The 23,400-nt window shown below is 35.1% G+C and overlaps 1 protein-coding gene across 3 annotated transcripts in view; it reads left to right on the forward strand.

The window, feature by feature from the left end:
* SRP54 (signal recognition particle 54) overlaps window positions 1–23,400 on the forward strand; it is a 50,635-nt gene that overhangs the window by 15,188 nt on the left and 12,047 nt on the right. For all 3 annotated transcript variants that reach the window (XM_043983452.1, XM_043983451.1, XM_043983453.1), the window contains exons 3-9: window positions 2,896–2,987; window positions 4,225–4,309; window positions 13,151–13,255; window positions 15,615–15,681; window positions 15,763–15,820; window positions 21,822–21,972; window positions 23,237–23,385. In XM_043983452.1, the coding sequence (XP_043839387.1) occupies window positions 2,896–2,987; window positions 4,225–4,309; window positions 13,151–13,255; window positions 15,615–15,681; window positions 15,763–15,820; window positions 21,822–21,972; window positions 23,237–23,385 (707 nt within the window). The remainder of the gene's footprint in view (window positions 1–2,895; window positions 2,988–4,224; window positions 4,310–13,150; window positions 13,256–15,614; window positions 15,682–15,762; window positions 15,821–21,821; window positions 21,973–23,236; window positions 23,386–23,400) is intronic.

The following is a 23,400-nucleotide window of genomic DNA, read 5'->3' on the forward strand; positions in this document are numbered from 1 at the left end:
AATTGGAAAGAAAGTAGATGCCCATCAAATGGGGAAGGGCTGTTGTTTAAATTATGACTCATACGTGAATGTATTGAAAGTTACTGTGCTGCAAGAAATGATGAATATGATGAATACAAAGAAGCATGGAAACAACTATATGAATTGATGCAGAATAAATTAAAGCAGAGTGAAAAAAAATATAGACAATGACATTGTGGTTTGGTCATTTTTCAGTTGTGGCCCCATTTTTATTTTGTTTTTTTTTTTTGGCAAAGATACTGAAGTGGTTTACCATTTCCTTCTCTAGTTCACTTTACAGATGAGGAAACTGAAGCAAACATGATGAAGTGTCTTGTCCAAGTTCACCCAACTAAGTGTCTGAGGCCAGATCTGAACTTGGAAAGTTGAGTCTTCCTGACTCCAGGCCTGGCACTCTATCTGCTGTGCCATCTAGCTGCCCCAGACAATGACTACAATAGAAATGGAAAACAACCACACATTACACAAATCAAAAGTGAATATAGCAAAATTATATGGATCAAACATGACTCAAAAGAAGAGTAAGGAGAGGATATCTCAAACCATCCCTTTGTGTAGATGGGAGGCCCACAGGTGTAGCACATTGCATATGTTTATAAACTTTTTCATATTGATTAATTATGCTAATTTTTCCTTCCTTCCCCTCCCCTTCCCTAAAATCCTATTTGTTATATTGGATGGCTCCCTGAAAAGGGAGAAGAAGGATACTAAGGAAAACTATGATGATGTTTTTAAAAAGTATATACCTGGGAATTAGTCTATTAAGTTACATATGAGAATTATAATAAATACAATGGCAGCAAATTCTTTACAGATTATAAAAATGCACAGATTTAATTGTCCATAGCTGGGCAATACCAATATAGTAAAAAGTGATGATGCTATTTGAATTATTTACTGCTGTATCAGTTGAATAACTAAATAGAATTTAAAAGTAATAAAATTCATTTGTACTAACAGGTTAAGGATGTCAATTGATAATGGAAAAAAATAGAAAGAGGCAGAGCTTGGTGCTATTAGATCCCAATTCCTAATACTAAATAGTATTTATAAAACTGCTACTTAGATTAAGAATAATAAAGCAATTCAGTGGAATGAACTAGATATGTAAACCCTGGAAACAATGGCACATAGTAGTCTATTATTTCATAAACCCAAGAAGATAACGAAGGAAGGGATTCATTATTTGACAAGAACTGCTATGAAAACTGGAAAGCAGTGGAAAATAGATTTAGAAGGTATCTAGGTGGTACAGTGGTACAGTGGAGTCCAGCGGACCTGAGTTTAAATCTGGCCTCAAACACTTACTTGCTGTATGACTCCTGGCAAGTCACTTAACCCCAGTTCCCTCCGAAGGAAGGAAGGAAGGAAGGAAGGAAGGAAGGAAGGAAGGAAGGAAGGAAGGAAAAAAATAGATGTATTTAACCCCAATAAATTCTAAATGGATAAACAATCTATTTTTTAAAAAATCATCATAAAAAAATTAAAGGAACTTACAAGGATATGGACTCCCTCTTACAAGGATATGGACATCATTATGGACAGGACAAAAATTTGTATCCAAAGTTAGGATAAAAAAGATCATAAAAGACAAAACAGCCTTTGCACATATAACATCAGTGGAGCTAAAATTGGAAGAAAATATAGAGATTGGGAGGGGGAATCCTTTTTACTAATGACATCCAAAATTAGTAGATAATTGAAACAAAACTCCCAAACAGAGAAGAGTTTAAAAGTTGTGAGCAGTTTTCTAAAGAAGAAATACCAGGGGCAGCTAGGTGGCACAGTGGATAAAGCATTGGCCCTGGATTCAGGAGGACCTGAGTTCAAATCTGACCTCAGACACTTGACGCTTAGTAGCTGTGTGACCCTGGCCAAGTCACTTAACCCTCATTGCCCTGCAAAAAAGAAGAAATACAAACCTAATTAATAATCAAATATTTAAAATCTTCAGAATTACTAATAGAGGAGTGTAATTTTCAATCACCTTTAAATATTATCTAATAATCATGAAGCTAGGAAAGATGTTATGCGATGAGAAAACTCATGTTTGAAGGGGGCTGTGAAAAGACAGACATAATTAGTGGTGGATGCATCTTTGAATTAGCACAGAGATTGTATAAAACAATTTGGAATTGTGCAAAAAATTTACTAGATTGTTACTACCCTTTGGTCCAGAGATCCTACTTTTGAGACTATACCCCAAAGAGGTCATTGATGGCAAGAATAGACTCATACATACAAAAATATGAATAGCAGTGGTGTTTGTGACTAAAAAGTTATTATTTTTTTAAAGCATGTGCCTAGTGATTGGGGGAATGGAAACAATTTATGGTTGAGGAAGGAGAATAGCTTAACAAATTATGGTTTATAACTATAATAGAATCTTTGCACTCTGTAAAGCATGAAAATTATGAAGAATTTGAAGACATTTGTAAAGATTTATATAAAGTGATGCAAAATAAATCAAACCGCTTAAATAACAGTATACACAGTGACTATAACAATGTAAACAAAGTTCACATTGAGAATCAACAAAATACTTTTTAGTTGTAACAATCAGTGTAGCATTGGTTAAAGGATATATTCTTTCTTTCAACAACTGATAAACTGAGAAATATTTATTTTGGGGATGAAGGTGGGTGGGAGCATTGTTTGGGTGTTTGGTAAGTGTCATGCTAAAATGTATCAATAAATTTAAAGTAATCCTAAGGGACATTGAGTCTGTTGTCTTCCTTTTTTTTTTTTAACAAAATGGGATATTGCCTTACCTTTACAAACTAATACTTTAGAGTGATTTTTCTGACCCTTCTTTTTATGGTCATAATTGAAATGAAAATCTGGTGGTTTCTAATAGCAAGTTTTATTTTTTAGGTTTTAAATGCTATGCTAAAAGAAGTCTGCACAGCCTTATTGGAAGCTGATGTTAACATTAAGTTGGTGAAGCAGCTCCGAGAAAATGTCAAGTAAGTTAAATAGTCAGTAAAAAGTCAGGTAAAACAAGATTCTTATTTGTGCTGTAGAGTGGAATTACTTAAAACTACAGAAATTAATTATTTGCAAAAGAGATTTAGGGGGAACATGTATTCTATTCAAAATCTGGGTGCCATAGTATTTTCCTATATCAAATAAGGATAATAATACCCATGCTACCTACCTTACAGGGTTATTGTGCGGCTTAGATTACTAATGCATATATGTGCTATATAAATTTTAATTTTTTTATCATTTAAAGAACAAGCTATAGATTATCATTCTACAGGCATAAATGGCAGGTCCCTTTTTAATGGATTTTTCTTCTTACTATTCAGCTTTTGAGAGTTTTCTTAAAAATTTGGAGGGATGTTATCTTTTTCAGTAGATTTAACAGATCAAACTAAGCATCTTCTATAGTGAAGAGTGTGAGTCTAGCATCCCATAACCTTCCTTCTCTTCCTCCCCCACCCCCATCCCGTTTTATGTTGAAGAACAAAGTAAAGTAAGCCATCTGGTTATATAATTATATAATTATTATAATATTCCCCTATAAAGTAGATCTGGCTGTGGCCGAGCAGATAGAACATGGAATCTTTGTTCCTTAATCAAAATTTCTCTGTTCATCTTCATATTCAGGCCATTACTGTTTGGATTGTGTGACTTGATTAGCTGGCATAAATACACAGTACTTTTATCTCATCTAAAACATTTAATCCTGTTCTCTGAATAGAAAAATTTAAAGGCACAAGGCTCCAGAGTTATTTTACATATTAGAAGAGTGATTATAATATAGCCAGAACAGATATTTTAACTTTCTTGGTTTAGAAAGTTTGAAAAATAGTGGCAGACCATTTTTTCTGATATCCTTTAATGAAACTTTTTGATGTCTATTCAGATAAAGAATTATAGCTCTTATAGCAGGAAGGGATTTCAAGAAATCATAGTCCAGCACCCCTTCTGGCAGATAAAATAGAATTATTACCATTAATAGTTAAAGCAACTAAGTAATAGGTACATTTTCTGTAATGGTACTTGTCCCTTGTAAATTACCCAATTTTCAAATTGAAGTGCATACATACAAAAGATTCAATTTTTCTGAACATTTTAAAAGTATACTTTCAAATACACTGGCATTCTTTGGGGGGAATACATTTTGGGGAAGGTGGGAATGGCTTAACTGCTATTTTTTCTTTTATTAAAAAAACCTCAAATACCACTCTTGTATAGGTCTGCTATTGATCTCGAAGAAATGGCATCTGGTCTAAACAAAAGGAAAATGATTCAGCATGCTGTATTTAAGGAACTTGTGAAGGTAAAACTATACTGAATATATACTGTAATTCTCTGCATAGATTAAGTGGCTAAATCTGGACTAGTGTTACAAACAGGAACAATACTTACATAGTATAGAACTTTGATTTAGGATATTTCATCAAAGCTTTAAAAGGATCACCTTTAAAAGGACCATTTTAGCCATCTAATTCTGATATAGGTCATTGTAAATCTACATATTCCTTCACATTATAGAACAGAAATAGTCTTGAGAATTTGTATTCAGACTGATGTGAACTACAGTTGAATTGTAGAATTTTCTATTTTTATTACCTTTTGTATACTTAGAGTAACTAGGAGATAATTAATAAATGCACCTCAATACATATTTTGCTTTTGTATCTAAGTTAATATTTGTAAAGTATTTAGAAATAGTTTTTTTTAAAGTAGGGAAATATCCTTTTTGCATTTTTGCTACAATTGTTTAATTTAGCAAAGGCCTTTTTTCATTGATTCCTGAAACTTCATCCCAGCATCTCTCTAGGTTATGACATTCTGACAGTGAAATTTGAATTAGTGAAATTGTATCATACAAGCTATCCCAGATTTGTAAACAAATCCATACTTATAAATTGATGGTACTGCTCCATGGGAACCATTATCAAAGAACATGAAGTTTTAAAATAATCATTGAGTTTAAAATTGGAGGATGAACAGAAAATCAAGAGTTGTTTGGAGAGAGCCAATTCCTTCTCCCTAGGTTCCTTGTATGAAAACATTTTTCTTTGCATTGCCTGAAATTTATCACTTCATTAAACTGATAAAAGTCCACCAAATAGAGATTTATAAATGCCATGGAGGGCTATATGTGTATGTATTTGTATATGTATATATGTATGTAAATAAGGATTGGTTAAATTACAATTGTAAGCATTTATTAATTGTTTAACTGTGTATCAGAGATTGTGCTAAGTGCTGAGGTTACAAAGAAAGGCAAAAACATCTGTCTTCAAGAGACTAACATTCTATAGGGGAGATAACATGTCAACAACTATGTACATATAAGATATTTATGGGGTAAATTTTAGGTAATTTCAAAGGGAGGGGACTAGCTTTGAGAGAGACTGGGAAAGGTTCTTGCAGAAGATGAAATTTTAGTTGAGACTTGAAGGAAGCCAGGAGATGGCAATGAGGAGGAAGAGCATTACAGGAATTGAAGTTAGTCATTGAAAAAACACAGGTTCAATAGATTGAATGATGTGTGGGTGGAATAACAAAGGAGCCAGTATAGCCAGAACCTAGTAAAGTGTAAAATTAAAGACTGGAAAGGTAAGAAGGAGCCAGATTGTGAAGAGAAAATGGGATTTTATCCTTAAAGTAATAAGAGCCACTGGAGTTTAGATTGCTTTCCTTCTACCATCCATCTGAAATCAGCTATACAAAGTAATGGGAGTTTTTTGGGGAGATAGTTAACATTGGCGTACTTACTGTTCATAGTAGTGGCATCTTGGAGATAAGAGTACAGCAGACTTAGAAGTTCTATAATGGGATCTGTGTAAGTTAATCATCCTGGGAAAGTAAATGATGTGGAAGAGAACTGCTTAAAGGTTCTGGTTAAAGGATATCAAAGACAAACTACCTATCTCTAAATATTGCCTAGGGTTGGGCCTCATCCAAAAGAGGTAGAAATGGGGCAGCTAGGTGGCACAGTGGATAGAGCACTGGCCCTGGAGTCAGGAGTACCTGAGTTCAAATCCGGCCTCAGACACTTAACACTTAGTAGCCGTGTGGCCCTGGGCAAGTCACTTAACCCCAATTGCCTCACTAAAAAAAACCCAAAAAAACAAAACAAAACAAAAGAGGTAGAAATGCTTCTTCTTTTCCCTTTTTCTCCCACTGCTTGGCTCCCTAATTCCAGGTTCTAGAACTCAGGCCACTACCATAGTTCACAGGCATCATGAGTTAAATGACATTTTGTGAGTCATAATAGAACTTAGTCACCATCCATAAAACTGTTTCTTTGAGAAAATACATTTTAAATTAATTTATTTATTTAGAGTTTCCCCTGAGTTACATGTATAAACAGATTTTTACAACGATCTTTAAAACTTTGTGTTCCAAATTCTCTTCCTTCCTCTCTCTTCATCCCCCCCCCCTTAAGAACTCAAGCAATTCAGTATAAGTTATACATGTGCAGTCATGCAAAACATTTCCACATTAGGTTGTGAAAGAAAACAGATTAAAAAACTTTAGAAAGAGGAACCAACAAAAAAAATGATACTTCAGTCTGTATTCAGATACCATCAGTTCTTTCTCTGTAAATGGATTGCATTTTTTTGTAAGTCCTTCTGATAGCATCCAGCTCATCATTTCTTCAGCACAATAGTGTTCCATCCTAATCTCATCCCACAATTTGTTCAGCCATTCTCCAATTGATGGGCGTCACCCCAATTTTAAATTCAATTTTTTAAAAAAATCTCTTTTAGGATACCAAACTAGTAGTGATATTGCTAGGTTGAAGAGTATGCATGGTTTCATTTATTTATTCATTTATTTATCTATCTATCTATTTATTTATTTATTCATTCATTTATTTATTTTTAATTAATAAAGTATTTTTTTCCCGTTACATGTAAAGATAGTTCTCAACTTTTGTTTATACAAGCTTTCCAGTTTCAGATTTTTCTCTGTTAAGGGCTAAAATTCTAGCTAAACTGTCTAAAATATCTAATGAGTGGTCGCCAATAATAATAAGCTTTAGCAAGAGTTAGACTTTTAAGCATTTATTAAGGAGAATAAGAATTTGATAAAGAGAGAAAGAAAGGTCTAGATTCCTATTTATTAAAGGGAGAGCGCATTTCTAGCTCCCTTCTCCACCAGTGTCCCCAGGAAAAGAGAGCCAGTTAGAGTGCCAGGTTCCTCCCTTCTTCCTCCCACAAGCAGACATCACTTCCTGACGCCAAAGAAAAGACTCCTGGTCTTGCCCTCAAAGACCTTTGCTTCATGAGTGGAACTCTTGTACAGTAAGTCTCCAGCAGGTGATGTCATTCCAATCGTTACATCTCCCTCCCTCCCCTCCCCTCCCTCTCTCCTCCCCTAGACAGCAGGTAATCTGATATAGGTTTTATATATATATATATATATATATATATATGTATATATATATATATGTATATATATATACACACATATATACATATATACATATATATATATATACACACACACACACATATATTGATATAGGTGTTTATATGTATATGTATATATGTATATATATATATATATACATACATAGTAACATTAATCATATTTCTGCATTAGTCATGTTATAAGAGAAAAATAAGAGCAATGATGAAAAACCTCAAAATAGAAAAAACAACAGCACCAAAACCAAAAGAAATAGTATGTTCATTCAGCATCTTTACTCCACAGTTCTTTTTTTTTTTTCTTGGATTTGGAGATCCTCTTCTATCATGAGTTCCCTGGAACTCTTCTGTACCATTGCATTAGTCCATCATGGTAGATCAACACTCAATGTTGATGATCCTGTGTACAATGTTCTTCTGGTTCTGCTCATCTCACTCATCATCAGCCCACGCAAGACCCTCCAGGTTTCTCTGTACTCCTCCTGCTCATCATTTCTTACAGCACAATAGTATTCCATCATATTCATATACCACAACTTGTCCAGCCATTTCCCCAGTTGATGGGCATCCCCTCAATTTCCAATTCCTTGCCACCACATAAGAGCAGCTATAAATATTTTTGTACATGTGGGTCCCTTTCCCCTTTCCATGTATGCATGGTTTTATAGCCCCTTGGCCATAGCTACAGAATGTTTGAATCAGTTTACAACTTTACCAAGAGTGTGTTAATGTCTCAGAGAAAATACATTTTAAATTCCAAACAGCTAACTTAAAAACACATTTTTGGAATATAACTTATTTTGTAGGTTGTTGAACAGTATTTTCTCATTAACTTTCATAAAGAGATGAGAAATGGTGCAGTGGATAGAAAACCAGCCTTGGAGTGAGGAAGAACTGAGTTCAAGTCATGCTTCTCATACACACTATGTATGTGACTGTGTATAAAGTCACTTTACATTGTAGTTCCCTAGACAGCTCACTAAGCCATAAGTTAAAAATCAGTTTTGCTGATCAGTATCCTTGACACTAGGCATTCTCCACACTGATTAAATCACATTGGGGGGGGGCGGGGAGGGAGGGGTGTGTGTGGAGGTGGAATAACACTTTGATGAAATTGAAGATTGGCTTTTATTGGACCTATACTCTTATCTGCTTTTGTGGGATTTTAATAAATGTGGGTTGAATTGAGTTGTTCAATTCATCCACCATTTCTTAAGCACTTACAATGTGCTAAGCATTAGAGATGCAAAGATAAAGTAAAATAGCCCTTGTCCTTAAAGAATTAAGGGTCTTCTAGGGGCAGGTAACATAGATGTAGTTAAGAAACCAGTTTTATTTTTAAAAATACATAATTTTTCGGGGCAGCTAGGTGGCGCAAGTGGATAGAGCACCAGTCCTGGAGTCAGGAGGACCTGAGTTCAAATCCAGCGTCAGACACTTAATGCTGTGTGACTCTAGGCAAGTCACTTAACCCCAGTTGCCTCACCAAAAACAAACAAACAAACAAAAATACATAATTTTTCAATGTAGGGGGAACAGTAATAAGTGAGAGAAACAGAGTTTAGGTTTTTACCACTTTGAAACAAATTAGTAGAAAATTAAGTCACTAGCTGGAACTTGATGAGGACGGCATGCCACAATGATAGAATTTTGGATCAGAATGGATTATAGAGTCTCTGTAACCATAGAGCTTTTAATGTGATTGACTGAAGGGAAGAGCTAATATCATTTAGAACAGAAAAATCGGCTTGGATGGGTTCACTCTATTCCTTAGCTAACCTCTTCTTTTTCCCCCCTGTCTTTGTCAAACAGGTAGCCCCTCTTCTTGCTAAGGCCAACTCCTCTTCATTTACATTTGATCCTATCCCCTTCCATTTTCTCCAAAAGATTGTATTTTCACTCATCCTTATCCTCTAATGAGTTTTTAATCTTTCCCTATTAACTTATTTCTTGCCCACTGCCTTCAAACATGCCCAAGTCTCTACTACCCTTAAAAAATTCTTCATTTGACTCCACCATCCCCTCAAGTTATCATTCTATGTTGTAAGTCCTGGGGCAGCTAGGTGGCGTGTGGATAAAGCACCAGTCCTGGATTCAGGAGGACCTGAGTTTAAATCCAGCCTCAGATACTTGACACTTACTAGCTGTGTGACCCTGGGCAAGTCACTTAACCCCAATTGCCCCGCTAAAAAAAAAAAAGAAAGAAAAGAAAAAAAAGTAAGTCCCTGAAATTTTTCTAAACTCCACTTCTCTTTTTACTCACTCGTAAACCTTTTGCAATATAGCTTTTGACCTCATCACTCGAATGAAATCACTCACTACAAGATTACCAGTAATTACTAAACTACTGGTACCAAATTACAATTAATTACCCAATCTGAAGGTCTTTTCTCAGGCCTCATGTTTCTTGACTTCTCTGCAGTATTCTGTCTTGACCCTTCTTCTCTTATTTTCTGTTTTGTTGTTTTTTTTTTTGTGGTGGCCTCATCAGTTCCTGTAGATTTAAACATTTTTATGTAGATAACTTCAAAATTATATATCTAACCCTATTCTTTCTAAATTTCCAGTCCCACATTGCCAGCTATCTCTTGGACATTTCAGATTTGGACATGTTTCAGGCATATGTCAAACCCAGCATATCTAAAAGAAAGTTAATTTCCCCCCGCCACACCACCCACCCTCTATAAAATTTCCCTATTTCTGTCAAGGACACCACCATTCTTCTATCTTCCATTTTTAAAAAATATAATAAAAGTATTTTATTATTTTTCTAGTTCCATGTAGAGATAGTTTTCAACATCTGTTTTTATAAGATTTCTAGTTTCAATTTTTTCTCCCTCCCTCTCCTCCCTCCCCCCCTTCCCAAGATAGCAAGCAATCTGATATAGGTTATATATGTACAATTACATTAAACATATTTCTGCATTAGTCATGCTGTGAAAGAGGAATTAGAGCAAAAGGGAAAAACCTCAAAAAACAAAACCATAATAGAAATAGTATGGTTCAGTCTGCATCTAGATTCCATAGTTCTTTTGTTTCTGGATTTGGAGAGCATTTTCCATGATGAGTCCTTTGGAACTATGGTGGACCATTGTATTGCTGAAAAGAGTCAAATCTATCACAGTTGATCAACACACAGTGTTGTTGATACTGTGTACAATGTTCTCCTGGTTCTGCTCATCTTATTCAGCATCAGTTCATGTAAGTCCTTCCAGGTTTCTCTGAACTCCTGCTCATCGTTTCTTACAGCACGATTGTATTCCATTACTTTCATATACCACAACTTGTTCAACCATTCCCCAATTGATGGGCATCTCCTCAATTTCCAATTCCTTGCTACCACAACAAGAGCAGCTATAAATATTTTTGTACATGTGGGTCCTTTGCCCTTTTTTTGGATTTCTTTGGGAAAAAGACCTATAGTGGTATTGCTGGGCCAAAGGGTACGCACAGCTTTATAGCCTTTTGGGCATAGTTCCAAATTGCTCTCCAGAATGGTTGGATCATTTCACAGCTCCACCAACAATGCATTAGTGTTCCAATTTTTCCACAGCTTCTCCAACATTTATTATTTTCCTTTTTTTTCATATTAGCCAACCTGCTTCTATCCATTTGGAATCTCAACAACATACTAGACTTGTCACTTTCCTTTACCCTACATATCCAGTCAAATCCTGCCATATCTCTTCCTTCCCTCCCTCCTTCCTTCCTTCCTTCCTGCCTGTCTGCCTGCCTGCCTTCCCTCCCTCCCTCTTTCATTATTCCTTTCTTCCTTCCTTCTTTTGGGGCAGTGAGGGTTAAGTGATTTGCCCAGGGTTACACAGCTAGTAAATATCAAGTGTCTGAGGCTGAATTTGAACTCAAGTCTTCCTGAATCCAGGGCTTGTGCTTTATCCACTATGCCACCTAGCTGTCCCCGCTTTTTCTTTCTTTCCAACATAAATTTGCATTTGGAATTTTGGGGTAACAATTCAATATTTATTTATATAGATAGTTCAAATATTTTTCAATGAAACTTTTTTACAAAGCAAAGAATTGATGGTGGTCCAGTGGTACTTTACATTTTAGAAGTATTGCTACATATCAAGAAGCAAATGGATAACCTAATACAAATGAACTTCCTGAATTTGCAGACAGATTGAAATTTTGGCATTTTTTTTCCCCACTTAATAGTATTTTATTTTTTCCAATTATATGTAAAGATAGTTTTCAACATTAAAATGAATGTTGAAATTAAAATGTATTAAATTAAAATTAAAATGAATTTTGAATTTCACATTTTCTCCCTCCCCATCCCAACATAGCAAGTAATCTCATATGGATTTTACATGTACAATCATGCCACACCTATTTTCAAAACATGTTTTGCAAATGATTGCTTTTCTCTCCTCACATAGCTACTACCTCAGTTCAGGCCCTCATCAGTTGTTACCTATTTTGTTAAAGGAGCAGCTAGGTGGTACAGTAGATAGAGCACTGGCCCTTGGAGTCAAGAGGACCTGAGTTCAAATCTTACCTCATACTCTTACTACCTTTGTGACCCTAGGCAAGTCACTTGACCCCAATTGCCTTAAATATCTGGGGCCATCTCCAGTTGTCCTGATATATATCTTGCCCCTGGACCCAGATGGCTGTGGAGGAGAGAGTGAGGTGGTGGCCTTGCACAGCCTTCCCTCACTTAAATCCAATTTAGTTCAAGTCATGACATCACCTCCCAATGTTATGGTCCTCTTTGATAATGAAGAAAAATAAGAACAACAATCTATATTATTACAGTTGCCTTTTAATTGGTCTTCCTGCCTTAATTCTCTTAGCATTTGTGTTTATTTTACAAACTTTTGCTAAAGTAATTTTCCTTAAGTACAGATGTGGCCATGTGGTTCTCCTATTTATTTGATTCCAGTGGTTCCCTGTTGTCTCTAGGATCATGTAATTAACTTCTCTTAGCTTTTATAGTCCTATAGAACATGGTCCTAGCCCCTTTTTGGCCTAATTGAAAATTACTCTTCGTCTCACACTCTTCCATCCAACCAAACTAGCCTTCTATTTCCCATCTCTGTGACTTTTCACTGGCTGTCGCTCATGCCTGGAATGAACTCCCTTCTTACCTCTGTTTCACAGAATCCCTTCTTTTTAAGTTGCAGTTCAAGCATCATCTTTTGCATTGTCTTTTCTGAGCCTCTCAACTACCAGTATCCTTCCAGACTACTTTAACTACTTTGTATGTATTTATACTTATTAGTTTTATAATTACCTTTTATGTAATATCACACACGCACACATATGCACACACATCTTCCCTGTTAGAATATAAGCTCTTTGCAAGTAGGAATTATTTTGTTCTTTGTATTTGAATTGCCACCACCTAAAGCAATGTCTGGCTTATAGTAAGTACTTAATATTTATTGATTGGTTGAATATCAAAGATATTTTTATTTGGATAAATTACACCATAAAACTTTTGAAAACATGCTATGTGAATATGAAATAGTTTGAACAACTTTTAGTCTTACAATCTTAAGTAGCAAAAGAGTGATAATCTACTTTATGTTATCACATCAAAAATAATTGTTGAGTCAGCTAATAAGTTCTTTTGAAGAGCGCAAAGCTGATTAAATCACATATAGATAAAATTATAGGAAGGGTGGGTATTTAAGCATAATTGTGACATATTTGCTGCTTTTGTAATCTTTTTAATTTTAGTGTGTATTAATCTTATTTTCTTTATGCAGCTTGTAGATCCTGGAGTTAAAGCCTGGACACCAACCAAAGGGAAACCGAATGTTATTATGTTTGTTGGTTTGCAGGGTAGTGGTAAAACCACAACGTGTTCTAAGGTAAATTATATCAAATACTTAAAAAATGCCATCTAGAGAGATGTTCTAAAAATTGTCTTTTATAAAAGCCAGTCCCTATTTTCACTTATTAAATTCTATTTCTACAAATTGATCTATTTGACTTGTATGTCTTCCTGTTTCCTTAGCCTGTGCAATATAGGAAATAAGAATTTCATCATTTCTTAGTTGGTTTGCTTTATTTACAAGAGTGCTTTTCTAGATTGATACATTTGATTGTTTTCTGAAGAGTTCTGTTTCGGTTTTAAATAACATTTGAAAGTTGGCATGGAGAGTAATAAGATAAATTACCACTGGTTAGTCATAGGTACAATGGCTAGTTTTGATGCTGTTATTCCTACTTTGAAGTCTTAATTTGGTGTGGAGCTGTTCCTGGTTTCTTAAAGGCCTTGTCAATTGACAAGGTTTAGCAGATACTACCAAGCGAGAAAAATTTAATGTTAACTTTCTGTGTCAGTTATCCAATGAGCAGGCCAACTAAATTGGGAGAAACTTGCCATCAAAAGGTGTCCAGAAAAGAAGAAATTCAATAAAGACCATCTATTCAGGTGTTGGAAAGTTTTTGGTCTATAGTAGTGAGTGGTATATTTCTCCACTCCCATAAAATCACAAATCCTTAAAGTAATAAAGTACATTATGTAAAAAACAATACTTCGAAATCACTTAAGTCCAGCTTCCTTAAAGCACCTATCAGATCAGTCTTAGACATTATAAAAAATTATTTTTTTAAAAGAAATTAGGTGTCTTCTATGCACTTATTTATTTTTGGCTGACTTTTTTCTTAATTCTCTTGACCTCCAGCAGTAATGTTTGTCTGGATTTTTTATTTTCATAAGGCACCCACTAACTTTTCTCAATGGATAAAACCCCCTGTTTTTGTTTAGATATCTTACTTTCAAAATGAGAGCTCCTGCCTATAACTAGCCTCACTTTTTGCCTTTAAAGGGGCAATTGTGATATAGAAGGGGAATAAAAGCACTGGATTTGGAATTAGAAGACATGATGGGTTTGAGTGTTTGCTTTATTTCTCAATAACAGTAATCATAGTCCAAATCGGTTGATTTCCTTGATTCTTTGTTTACATAAATATAAAATGGGAAAATAATATTCATATCTCACTCATAGAATGGTTGAAGAAGATATTTATAAAATTGAAACACATGTAAATGTGGATTTCATAATCCTCAAACTCAACTAGATGGTGCAGTGGGGACCGAGTGCTAGAGCTAGAGTCAAGGATCTGAATTCAAATGTGGCTTCAGACACTTTTTAGCTTTGTGACTCTGGGCAAGTCTTTTAATGTCTTCCTGCCTCAGTTTCCTATCTGAAATGGGGATAATAACAGCATATACCTACCCGGATTGTTGTGAGGTTAAAATAAGATAATATGTATAAAGTGCATTGCAGACCTTAAAATACTACACAATTGCTAGTTTTTCTTATTAATTCTATAGTCTGTATTATTATAATACCAACCTTATTGTAATAACTACATTATTATACTTACACTGATTATGAAAAAACAAATGCGATACTATATGTAAAATTATTTGTAGGCAATAAAATACTAGATATATGCCAACTCTATTAACATAAAAGGATGATTTTATCTTTTAAATGTTGTTTTCAATGGGTGTAAACATTTCTCTTTATACCTAAGGACCTTTCGTATTCTTCCCGATACTCTAGGTATTCTCAATCTGCTTATGTATATACTATTTTCTAGCTCTATATACAATGTAGCAACTCTTAGCCTTATGCCTGAAAGTATACCTTGGGGAAAAAAAAGTATACTTTGACTATTGTACGTTAAAAACAAGACCATGATATCTGAATGTCTTTGGTATATAGCTGTTACATCATTTTGTATCTTTTCAAAGACACTGATACTAGTAATAATAGTTACCATTTTAAAGTTTGCAAAACACTTTGTATATGTCAACTCATTTGATCCTCACAACAACCCAGAGAGCTAGGTGCTATCATTATCCCTATTTTACAGATGAGGAAACTGAGGCAGACAGAAGTTAAGTGATTTGCCCCCAGAGTCACATAGTTGTGAGTGTCTGAGGCAGAATTTGAACTTGAGTCTTCCTGACTCAAAGTCTTTTGCTTTCTCCACTGTTCCACCTAGCTGTGCCTCTAAGATAATAATACATAGTGAAACCTATTTAGGAGATGACTTGTATTCTTAAATCACCAATCAAAGGAAGGAAATGCAGTTTCCTTAAGTTTCACTTTAATAGTTTAATAATACAAAAATGTAATGTAAAAATTTGTTAAACATAAATTTTTAAACTAGGTGGCAGTAGTTACATGTTTTGACTCTTCCTTTTGACAGTTAGCCTATTATTACCAGAGAAAAGGTTGGAAGACTTGTTTGATATGTGCAGACACATTCAGAGCAGGTAATGTGTCACCATTTCAAATTAATTTTTATAAATAATATATACACATTTCAAAAGATTCATTAATTCTTTATCTCATAGGAGCTTTTGACCAGCTAAAACAGAATGCTACCAAAGCAAGAATTCCATTCTATGGAAGGTATGTTTCTGGTTTTTTTTGTTTGTTTACTTTTTTCCTATTTATTAAATCCTGTCCCTCTTCAACAACCTGAGTTATTGTGTGCACATTTTACTTGGGCATTTACTCATATTGCTCTTTCTTTCTTTCTTTTTTTTTTTTTAGTGAGGCAATTGGGGTTAAGTGACTTGCCCAGGGTCACACAGCTAGTAAGTGTTAAGTGTCTGAGGCCGGATTTGAACTCAGGTACTCCTGACTCCAGGGCCGGTGCTCTATCCACTGTGCTACCTAGCTGCCCCCATATTGCTCTTTCTTAAAATGTTTTCCTATGCTTCCTTTCTACCTTTTTTTAACTTCATTTAAATCTCAGGTATTAAGAAAGAGGCTGACTAATTATTACTCCTTTACTTTAGTTGTAGTGGTGTTTTTATTCTCCATCTTGTTCTCTTTTTGTGTAGTGAAATTCAGATAGAAATGATGCAGGGACAAGTTGTTATCTTGCTATTCTTTTATATTTAATGTTCTGTGAACTATTACATATGGATAATATACTGGGGTTTTTTGTACTTGAGTAAAAATATTAGACTGTGAGCTCATTCTTGTATCCTCAATCTTAGTGGCAGATAATTCATCAGGGATGATGTTCCTGTCATCCTGCTTGTACTATATTTTAATCCTCTGTTAGGTCTTGAAAGCTTCTAATTCCCTATGGTTTGGGGGTTTTGTGTATTTGGTATAATGACATTTATTAAAAATGGTATTTTTGCATTTCTATGGCTCACTTTTATGTTTAGGCAATTGTAGGCAACAGTTCTGTACAGTGATTAAATTTCAGTGTGGCTTATTAGTTGAGTTGTCATCTATAAGTTCATGAAAGATAGCAACCTTTTGATGTATAATTCTAACCACCAGATCATATCTTGCTAATAAATATTTGGTAGGTGCTTAATTTTTATATCTGCAGTGATATGCTGAACATTTTCTAACACTACCCTCCATGATCTATATTGATCACCTAGTCTGGCTCTTCTGGTGGCAATGAGTCCAGTCCTGAATTATTATTTTACACCCTTACATCTCCATAAATAAAGCTATGTATCTCAGCCATTCATGTGGTGATTAACATATTATTGCTTGTGTTCATCTAGGTGTCATGCTTCTCAATTCCATTCTTGAATCTTATTTGATAGGTTCCATCAAGAGGTAGCATTGTGATGCTATATACAATTTGTATTGTTTAATCCCAAAATGTTAATGTAGTTTAGTGCAAAGGGTGCTGGATTTATAAGTTAAAGAATTGCATTCAAATTCTGGTTCTGTGATTTACTATGGATTTGACCCTATATAAATACTTAATCTTAATGGGCTTCAATTTCATATGCTTTTTGAAGGAATGAATTCTGTGAATCATTTCATGTGGTTTTTTGAGTTGTATCCACATCTAAATTGTAAACTTAAGAAATCTTAATTTTCTCTTCTTTGAAATTTTGAACAACACTTAACATACTATAAGTTTTTCCTGAATGAGTAAACAAAAGAATTATATTAGAAACACTTTTTAGCAATTCCCTATTTAAGGGGTTAACCAATTAATTTTAGGCTTTCATATAGATGGCTTAGTTCATTCAGGAAGTAAGCCAGTGGAAGTGAAACTTTTAATTTTGTTTAATACAACAATTTTTTCATATGTGTGTGTAATTTGTCTTGATACAACACTTTACAGTAAACCCCCTTACAAAGAATATTTCACAAAACAGTTTATGAGTTGTCACTAAGGAAAGAAGGATGTAACCTTTAACTTTGACACTTTGTATTCTCTCTTAACTTCCACCTGGTAGAATTAGCCTTGTTTTCTTCAAAATTCAACCCACCAAATGAAGCTTCCTAATTTTCCCAGCTGCTAGTATCTTTTTTTTTTTTTTTTTTTTTGGCGAGGCAATGGGGGTTTTGTGACTTGTCCAGGGTCACACAGCTAGTAAATGTCAAGTGTCTAAGGCTGGATTTGAACTCAGGTACTCCTGAATCCAGGGCCGGTGCTTTATCTACTCTGCCACCTAGCTGCCCCCAGCTGCTAGTATCTTTGACCCGCAAGTTACCTTATGTTTATTTTCTTTGGGCTTTTTGTGGTTGTATATATATTTATGTGTATACACACACGCATTCAGATTCTTTTATAGCCCCCAACATGTGTGAGAAAGTAGAAATGCTACTAAGAAAAAAAATAAGGATTGTAAGAGCTGCAAGACCAGACCAAGTATTCAGCAATTGATTCTTAAGACGTTAGAAAGGCAGGTGCAAATGTGTGGTGGAGTATGGGGGAAATCACATCCTTTATTTTTACCAGAAAAGAAGATGGATAGGAAAATATACAGCTCTGACTCACATGTGTCTACTTTCCCATCTCTACAAAATCCTTCAGAATAATTACATGTATATCAAGGGCTTCCTTGATGAATGTGTGAGAACGGAACAGAAAGACTTTTGCAGAGAATATTGTATAGCAGGTCACCACTTCCATAGTCTCATAATTAATTGAAAGGTAAAGAGCGTACATGATCCCACTGTTTATTTTTTAACTGTAATATATATATATATATATATATATATATATATATATATATTAATATATATTTTAATTTGATAGAGTAAAATTTAGCCTTAAAGACTGCCTTCCAACACATGTGTCAGAATCATACAAGATTCCTTGAAAGATGTAATAACAATAAGAACTTTGTTCTGTGCCCCTCTACTTATTAATATCAAGGAAGCTACCAAACAGGGAGACATCAGTACTTGACACTGTTGCTTGACATCATAGATCATATCCAGGACAAAGTTTGAATAGTAAGAGGAATTGCCTAGATGGTGCATTCTTGCTCCTTTAGGTGAAGCAGTGCATAGAACACAGGGCCTAGAGTTAGGAAGATCTGAGTTCAGATCCAGCTTCAGACTCTACTAGCTGTGTGACTCCAGGAAAGTAACCTCTATTTTTCTTAGATTCCTTATCTGTAAAATGGGGATAATATTGCACCTACCTTGTAGAGTCATTGTGAGGATCAAATGAGATGATGATTGTAAAGCATTTAGCACAGTTCCAGACACACAGTAGGCAATATATAAATGTTAGCTGTAATTATGACATTATTCTGATAATGTCATAATTGAACTCAGGTCCTTCTGAATCCAGGGCTAGTGCTTTATCCACTGCACCACCTAGCTGCCCCTGAGTCTCTTTGATTTGTGGCAGGATAGGGATAGAATAGAATGAAAAAGTATGAACTCTTTTATTTTTTCATTAGAGGGATCACAGATCCAAAGTATTGGAGTGCCCCAAAAACCTTTTAGGGAAGCATATACTTATTTTCATACACATATACATATAAAAAAGTTAAAATTTATATAACACTGTAAGGTTTTTGAAGTGTTTTACATATATTAGCTCATTTGTTTATGTATATATGTACATATATATGTTTGCATATGAACAGTCAGTCACAGGTATCAAGCATTTATTAAATACTTTTGATGAAACAGGCTATCTACCTCTAGATACAGAGGCAATGGATTCATAGTGCGGATTGAGGACAGTGGAGCCAAGATGGCAGAGGAAAGGCAGTAACTTTCCAGATCTCTCCACACAGTCCCTCCAAATAGCTCCAAATAATGCCATAAGAGAATTCCTGGAGCAGCAGAACTCACAAGGACAGGGTGAGATCATTTTCCAGTTAAAGAAGACTTTGAAGATCAGCAGGAAAGGTCTGTTGTACCAGGGTGAGAGTGGAGCTCAGACCCGGCCCATGCTGACACAGATCCAACCCTAGGCCACACCATGTACATCCAGCCTCAGGACAGCTGCACCAGAGAAATAGACCTCCAGAGCCTCTGAATGGGGTACAGCAGTGGCTACTTCTGTAACTCAGCTCACAGTCCCAGTGAGTGGGTCGAGTGGTTGGCAGGGGGCAGATAGCAGGGGTCTCTGTTGGCCCTGAGGTGGGACTCTGTTGTGTTGCCCATGCTTGGAGCCAGGAAGCAGTCTTGAGTGCCAGTCTAGGTTGGGGAGGGGCGTAGGCATGCCCAAGCTTACAACCACAGTGAAACAGAAATCTGTTCCCAGGTTAAAGAGCAAGTAGATCTATGGTAACTTACAGACCAGAGCACAGGCCAGGGGAGTGCAGAATGTGCCTCTCCTTAAATCTTACCATGTGGGACCTCCTGAAGCTTGGGACAATGTGCCCTGGACGCAGTGCCTCACTTTAAGAAGGAGTTAAAAGTGGGGCAGCTTAGATAGCGCAGTAGTTAAAGCACCAACCCTGGATTCAGGAGTACCTGAGTTCAAATACGGCCTCAGACACTTCACACTTACTAGCTGTGTGACCCTGGGCAAGTCACTTAACCCCCATTGCCTGAAAAAAAAAAAGAAAAAAAAGAAAAGTGTTAATAAAAAAAAAGGAGTTAAAAGTCAAGAAATAGGCTGGCAAAATGAGCAGACAGAAAAAAATGCTGATCCTAGAAAGTTTCCTTGGTGACAAGGAAGATAAAAATACACCCTCAGAAGAAGATAAGAAAGTCAAAGCTCCTACATCCAAAGCTTCCAAGAAAAATATGAATTGGTCTCAGGCCATAGAGGTGCTCAAAAAGGAATTTGAAAATAAGGTAAAAGAGGTAGAGGAAAAAATGGAAAGAGAAATGACAGTGATGCAGGAAAGTCATGAAAAAAGTCAACAGTTTGAAAAGCCAAATGGAAAAGGAGATACAAAAGCTCTCTGAAGAAAATAATTGCTTAAGAATTAGGATTGAGCAAATGGAAGCTAATACTTTATGAGAAATCAAGACACAATATAGCAAATCCAAATGAATGAAAAAATAGAGGGCATTGTGAAATATCTCCTTGGAAAAACAGCTGATCTGGAAAATAGATCCAGGAGAGATAATTTGGAAATTACTTTACTACTTGAAAGCCATGACCAAAAAAAGAGCTTAGAATCATTGTCCAAGAAATTGTCAGGGAAAATTGCCCTAGTATTCTAGAAGCAGAAGGTAAAATAGGAATTGAAAGAATCCACTGATCACTTCCTGAAAGATCCCAAGGGGGCAGCTAGGTGGTGCAGTAGATAAGGCACTGGCCCTAGATTCAGGAGAACCTGAGTTCAAATCCGACCTCAGCCAGTTGACAATTACTAGGTGTGTGACCCTGGGCAAGTCGCTTAACTCTCATTGCTCTAAAACAAAAACAAAAACAAAAAAAAAAGAAAGAGATCCCCAAATGAAAACTTCCAGGAATGTTTTAGCCAAATTCCAGAGCTCCCAGGTCAAGTAGAAAATATTACAAGCAGCCAGAAAGAAACAGTTCAAGTACTGTGGAGCCACAGTCAGGATAACACAAGATCTAGCAGCTTCTACATTAAAGGATCAGAGAGCTTGGAATATGATATTCCAGAGGACAAAGGAACTGGAATTACAACCAAGAATCACCTACCTAGCAAAACTGAGAATAACCTTTCAGGGGAAAAAATGGGAATTCAATGAAAGAGAGGACTTTCAGGCATTCATGATGAAAAAACTCGAACTGAATAGAAAATTTAACTTTAAAATATAAGACCCTAGAGAAGCATAAAAAGGTAAACAGGAAAATCACATGGAAATCATAAGGGATATTAAAAGGTTAAACTGTTTTCATTCCTACATAGTTCAGATTGAGGGTTTTTTTTGTTGTTTTTTGGAGATGATGCTGGAATTTGTTTTGCTTGAATATGTGTATTTGTAATGAACTTTGTTTTTCTTTTTTAATGTGGGGCAGAAGAAATGTAAAAATCTTATCATTAGAAAACTAAATTAACTCATAGATTTCAAGAATCATATTACAAAATTTTTAAAAACTTGGATCGTGTTTCTTTCAAAGAGAATTCTGTAATTAGTAGATTTGTTTGGAATGAAGCTTATATGGTGTGATTTACAAGGTAAAGATTTCTAAGTATCATTTGAAAGTGTTTTTTGTTTTGGCTTGCTTGTTCCTGTTTAATAGCTATACAGAAATGGACCCTGTGATCATTGCCTCTGAAGGTGTGGAAAAATTCAAAAATGAAAACTTTGAAATTATTATTGTTGATACAAGTGGCCGTCATAAACAGGAAGATTCTTTGTTTGAAGAAATGCTCCAAGTAGCTAATGCTATAGTAAGTTCCTTTCTTTAAGTTTAATTTATTATTGTGGTATGGTGTGGTACTGATATAAATTTTTTTTTAATGCAGACACCTTTACTATTTGGTAAAGCCTTATTCTTTAATTTTATTCTGTCAAATACATAATTTTGAAATGCATAAAATTTTTGCAATCATTTCTTATCTTTGTACTTCATAGCATTTTTATTCCTATGTACATGTGAGAAAATCAGAGATGTAACCAAAATACTTTTGTATTAAGTCGTTGACTATTTGGGCTTGTAACCTGTGCATCATTTAAATACAGTTAGAGGAATTTACCTATCAGTAAGTTTTGAAAACGTTTCAAAACATATCTTTGCATTTAAATTATGACAAAGATGGGGATGAAGACAATTTCAGAGGACTTATGATGGAAAATGCTTTCCACATCCAGAAAAAATAACTGTGGAATCTGAATGCAGATTGAACCATACTGTTTCTACTATTTTGTTTGTTTTTCTTTTTTGAAGTTTTTCCCTTTTGTTCTGATTCTTTCACAACAGGACTAATGCAGTAATATGTTTAATGTGATTGTACATACATAACCTTTATTAGATTGCTTTCTTTTTCTTTTTCTTTTTTTTTTTTTCTGGTGAGGCAATTGGGGTTAAGTGACTTGCCCAGGGTCACACAGCTAGTAAGTGTCAAGTGTCTGAGGTTGGATTTGAACTCAGGTACTCCTGAATCCAGGGCCGGTGCTTTATCCACTGCGCCACCTAGCCGCCCCTTATTAGATTGCTTTCTGTCTTAGAGAGTGGGGAGGGAAGGGAGAGAGGGAGAAAAATTTGGAACTCAAAATCTTATAAAAAATGTTGAAAACTATCTTTACATGTAAATGGTAAATAATAAAAATACTTTTATGATTTAAAAAAGATGGGGATATACATAGTACATCTGCTTAAATCAATTTTATGGAATTATTTTCTATATATAGTACATTAGCATAAGTCAATACCCTTTTAGGCATTGATATTATGAGACTAGCATTGTCTCACTGCAGTTTCTATTTTGGTTTGGTGCTAATGGAAGCTGAGAATCATTATCTGCCCATAACATATTTTTATCTATTTGGAATAGATATGGGGAATATGTCTTAGATGATCACATATTGATCATACTGGTATCTTCATGATTTTGTTTGCTTTTTGTTTTGATTGTTTCACTTAAAGATAGATTATACATAAGTTGTTAAAAAAGATTAATAAAAATTTGCAATTTTTCTTTTCAAATGTTCTAGCAACCTGATAACATTGTTTATGTAATGGATGCCTCCATTGGTCAGGCTTGTGAAGCACAAGCTAAGGCTTTCAAAGATAAAGTAGATGTAGCCTCTGTAATTGTAACGAAACTTGATGGCCATGCAAAAGGTGGTGGTGCACTTAGTGCGTAAGTATTGGAAAT

The sequence above is a fragment of the Dromiciops gliroides genome, chromosome 2 (assembly GCF_019393635.1).
Source record: "Dromiciops gliroides isolate mDroGli1 chromosome 2, mDroGli1.pri, whole genome shotgun sequence".
NCBI lineage: Eukaryota > Metazoa > Chordata > Mammalia > Microbiotheria > Microbiotheriidae > Dromiciops > Dromiciops gliroides.